General features: G+C 36.4%; 1 protein-coding gene across 1 annotated transcript in view; it reads right to left on the bottom strand.

Moving 5' to 3' along the window:
- The window catches only part of LOC102860088 (zinc finger protein 160-like), a 31,004-nt gene extending 28,810 nt beyond the window's left edge, over positions 1 to 2,194 (bottom strand). Inside the window, exon 1 of the mRNA XM_006887617.1 lies at positions 2,168 to 2,194. Within this exon, the coding sequence (XP_006887679.1) occupies positions 2,168 to 2,194 (27 nt within the window). The remainder of the gene's footprint in view (positions 1 to 2,167) is intronic.
- Positions 2,195 to 4,588: the final 2,394 nt, after the last annotated feature.

The raw sequence follows: 4,588 nt of genomic DNA on the forward strand, positions 1-4,588 counted from the left end.
GAAAAAAAAAGTCAGTTCTGATTAATCTCCTTTGTCGGTGTGTCCTTTGCCATTCCCTATCACTCCTCCCTGAGACAGACTTCACCCTGATTCATAAGGAAAAGGGGATGGGACAATTCTTCTTTTAATGTTTGATAAAATTCACTTGTAAAACCATCTGGTCCAGGGCTGTTTTTGGTCAGAAGTTGTTGTGTTATCTTTTCAATTTCTTCTTTTTTAATGGGTCTGTTCACAGGAACTAGTTTTTTGAAAGGTCAAATAAAATTGACAAACTAAGGACAAATTTAACAAAAGAAAAAAGGAGAAGACACAGGTAACTCTAATTAGGAATGAGAGCGGTGACATCACAACAGAACCATAGGAAAAATCTGTAATATTGGAATATTATGAAAAGCTAGATACTCCATTAAATTTTAAAACCTAGAGGAAATATACAAAGTTTTTGAAACTCATATCCTACCCAGATTAAAAAAAATGTAGAACACTTGAACAGATCCATCACAAAAGAAGGAATTGAGCAGGTCATAAAAAGACCCCTCCCTGAAAATAAGTCTTGCACCAGATACTTGGGCATGAACCTAACTAGAGACTCAAGAGATTTTTACAAAGGAAATTATAGGATACTTCTGTCAGACACAAGAAAAGACCTAAATAAACAGAAAAATAAATGTGCCGCATTCATGGATCAGAAATCTCAACATAGTGAAAATGACAATCCTACCAAAAGTAATCTACATATTCAACACAATCCCAATACAGATACCAAACTCATTTTTCAAGGATATCGAAAGTGAAATTGTCAAGTTTATTTGAAGAGGAAAGAGACCCCAAATAAACAAAGTACTACTGAAAAACAAAATTGAAATGGGAAACATAGCACTTTCTGACCTCAAAACCTACTACACAGCTGTAGTACCTAAAACAACTTGGTACTGATAAAATGACCAAATACAGCAAAATCGAGAACCCAGAAAGGACCCATCTATCTATGGTCAACTGATAAAATTATTTGACAAGGAAATACCTGTCAAATGGGGAAATAACAACTTCTTCACCGAATGGTGCTGGCAAAACGGGACCGCTAACTGCACAAAGCTGAAACAATATCCACATCTCACACTATACACAGCAATCAACTGAAGGTGGAGTAAAACCTGGGAGTAAAACTCCAAACCTAAAGTTCAGTAGACAAACTGAGATCACACTTAGAAGGCCTATTCTGTGCTATAAAGAGGCTAACAATAGAGTCAGAGATGCAGAATCTGGAAAGGATAAAACTGACGAATGAGATCTTTTAAAGATTAAATATCTGTGCTCATCAAAATATTTTTCCAACTGTGTGAAAAGAAAATCTACTGACTGGTAAAAAAAAAATTGGCAATACCATCTCAGAAAAGTGTCTCATTAGAATTTTACAGAATTGGTAATGCATCTACAAAAATAGGCAAAGACATGGAAAAAATTTTCACAGAGAAAGACATTCAGATGGCCAACAGATACATGAAGGAAGAAATTCTAAAAATCACTGACAGTAAGAGAAATGCAAATCAAGGCCACAATGAAATGCCATCTCACTCCAGTAGCAGTGGAAGCAAGCAATAAATATTGAGGAGGATGTGGAAATGTGTGAACTCTTATATACTCTTAGTGGGATTGTAAAATGGTACAACCACTCTGGAAGGCAGTTTGGCATTTTGTCAAAAAGCTGAACATAGAAACTCACTATGACCCAGCTATTCTGCTAATATATCCCATAGAAATTAGATGAGACACAAATGGAGATTTGAATACCAATGTTCATAGCAGTGTTATTCACCATGACAAGAACATGGAAATAGCCCAACTATCCAACCACAACAGAATCGATTAAAAGATTGTGGTACATTCACACAATGGAATACTATGCAACACACAGGAGGAAAGATTTAAAAAACTACTACATGGGAGACTGGAGAATATCATGCTGAGTGAACTAACTCAATCCCATAAGGACTAATACTGCATTGTTATAAAAATAGAAGGATAGCTGATAAAACATATATGGAGACCCAAAGGCTGAAGGGGTGAGAACAGAGGGGTGAGGCTGTGTAGGAGCAAAATCATACGGTAACACAACTTGGTGTTCAGAGGGACGGGGTAAAGGAAAAGGGAAAGTTCTGGTGGGTACCTGAATAGACAGGGTAATAATGGGCATTGTCAAATGGATATTAATATTATGAAACACAATGCATGGGAAAGACTGTATGAAGCAAAACGTGAGAGAAGAAAAGGGTAAAATATAATGCATATTAACTATGAAAGCAAACCAATATACAGTGATTTTTTAAAAGCCTAGTAAGTATAATCCAGCACTTCAACAAAATAAAGATCCACATGATCATCTTAACTAATGCAGAAAAGGAATTTGATAAAGTCCAACATATTTTCCAGATTAGCACACTCAACAAAATAGAAATAGAGGGAAATGCCCTCAATATAATTAAGAGAATATACTCTAAAGCAAAAGGAAACATCCTCCATCGAGAAAGAGTAGACACTTCAAAACAGATACCAGGCAAAGACACCCACTATCATGAGTCCTGTACAATAATGTATTGGAAGTTCTAGGGAGGGCAAGAAGACAAGAAGAGAAAGGGGAAAGTGGAATTCAAATTAGCAAAGAGGAAGTAAAAATATTCTTCACCAATACCATTATTCAGATGCATCAATCCTTCTGCAGAGTCTCTTACTCATTGTCCAATTTTCATAGGTAAATGAAGCAATTAAAAATACCATATCTTGGATCAGATGCAAATGACTTTAAAGTGACATTCTTTATGTCCATGAATAGACTATCTACTGCAGACATATGTCACTTTCTAAGTTTTAGCATAGTTGTGATTTAGTGATGGATTTTGTTGTTAAGTGTTGTTGAGTTTGGCTCTGACACATAATGACCTTATATATAACCGAATAAAACACTGCCCAGTAGTGAGCTAGACTCATAATTCCCACTCTGCTTAAGCTCATTTTTGTAGCCATTGTGTCAAACCATCTTATTAAAGATCTCATTTGTATAACTCTGCACTTTACCAAGCATAAAGTCTTCTTCAGCCCTTAATCAGACTTAAACTCTTTGCAGTAGAGTTTGTTCCTACTCATAGTGACCCTCCATCAGTCTGAATGGAATATCAGTACTGAAGAGAACATAAAATGCTTTTGAACAAAAAAAACTCATAATAACTTGAAATGTCTTCCCATTAACCAACTTATAGTACAAAAGAATTATAAATTGATATAAATACACCAAAGATGCCAAAATATCAGATAATGTTTATGATACATTAATTAATAAATGCATAAATATTAGATTAACCTTACCGTGCAGACAGTATTTTAATGAGCTCTTTTCTATTTTGTACCCGAAGGTGGTTAGTTTTGTACTTGGCATCCTCAATCAATTCAGGTAAATTCAAGATCTAAAATGAAAAAAAAAATAATAAGTTCACCAATATTTTTTGTGCTTGCTCTTTGGTGCCAGTGTTCAGGACCTACCATTAACACGAACAGGCATTCCTTAGTAGTATTTATACCTCTCAACAAAGGTATACAGGAGTCAAGATCATACAACTGGAAGATTTGTATGATTGTACTTGTCATTTACAGGATGAGCTTATTGTATTAAACCATATATGAAAGCATAGAAAAGTAATCAGGACCCGTTGAATCTTGTCTTCACAAATGATGACAAAGGAAAAGGGGGCTATCTGACTCTCTAAGTTTTTTCTAGAAGAAGTAGTCCCTGAGTAGTGGCAATACTTAATGCAGCTAGGAAAAAACCCATGACTTGACACCTCTTTAGAAGTAATATCTTTTAATGTAAAAATTTTTAAAAGATTAAAGGTCCAAGTTCACCCAAAGACACATCACAAGAAAGACCTGTGGGGGTTTTTTCAGAAAAATTAGCCACTGAAAACAGTATGTAGCACAACTCTCCTCTAAAATACATGGGCTGCCATGAGTCAGAGTCAATGGCAACGGGTTTGGTTTTGTTTCTGAGAAAGCTGGAGGGAAAATACAACATAATAAAAATTAACTACAACAAACAACCAATATCATAACTGTGTGGTGGAGGAGGTGTTGTTGTTGTTGTTATGTGCCATCGAGTTGGCTTTGACTTAAAGCAACCCTATGCAAGCAGGATGCTACTGAAGATTATCCAAAAAACAACTGGAACAGTACATCAGCAGAGAACTGCCAAAAGTCCAGGCTGGGCTTAGAAGGGGTCGTGGTACTAGGGATATCGTAGCTGATGTTAGAGGGACCTTAGCTGAAAGCAGAGAATACACAAGGGCGTTTGACTGCGTGGATCATAACAAACTGTGGCTGACTCTGAGAAGAATGGGAATGCCAGAACATTCAATCGTGCTAATGCAACACCTACACTTGGACCAAGAGGCAGTCATCAGAACAGGGCAACACTGCATGGTTCAAAATTGGGAAGGGTGTACACCAGGGATGTGTCCTATCTCCATACCTTTTCAACCTGTATGCAGAGCAGATTATCCAAGAGGCTTGGCTCTATGAGGAGAAGTGTTACGTCAGGATT

Source organism: Elephantulus edwardii, unplaced genomic scaffold (assembly GCF_000299155.1).
Source record: "Elephantulus edwardii isolate Elephantulus edwardi_28Jun2011 unplaced genomic scaffold, EleEdw1.0 scaffold00059, whole genome shotgun sequence".
Lineage (NCBI taxonomy): Eukaryota > Metazoa > Chordata > Mammalia > Macroscelidea > Macroscelididae > Elephantulus > Elephantulus edwardii.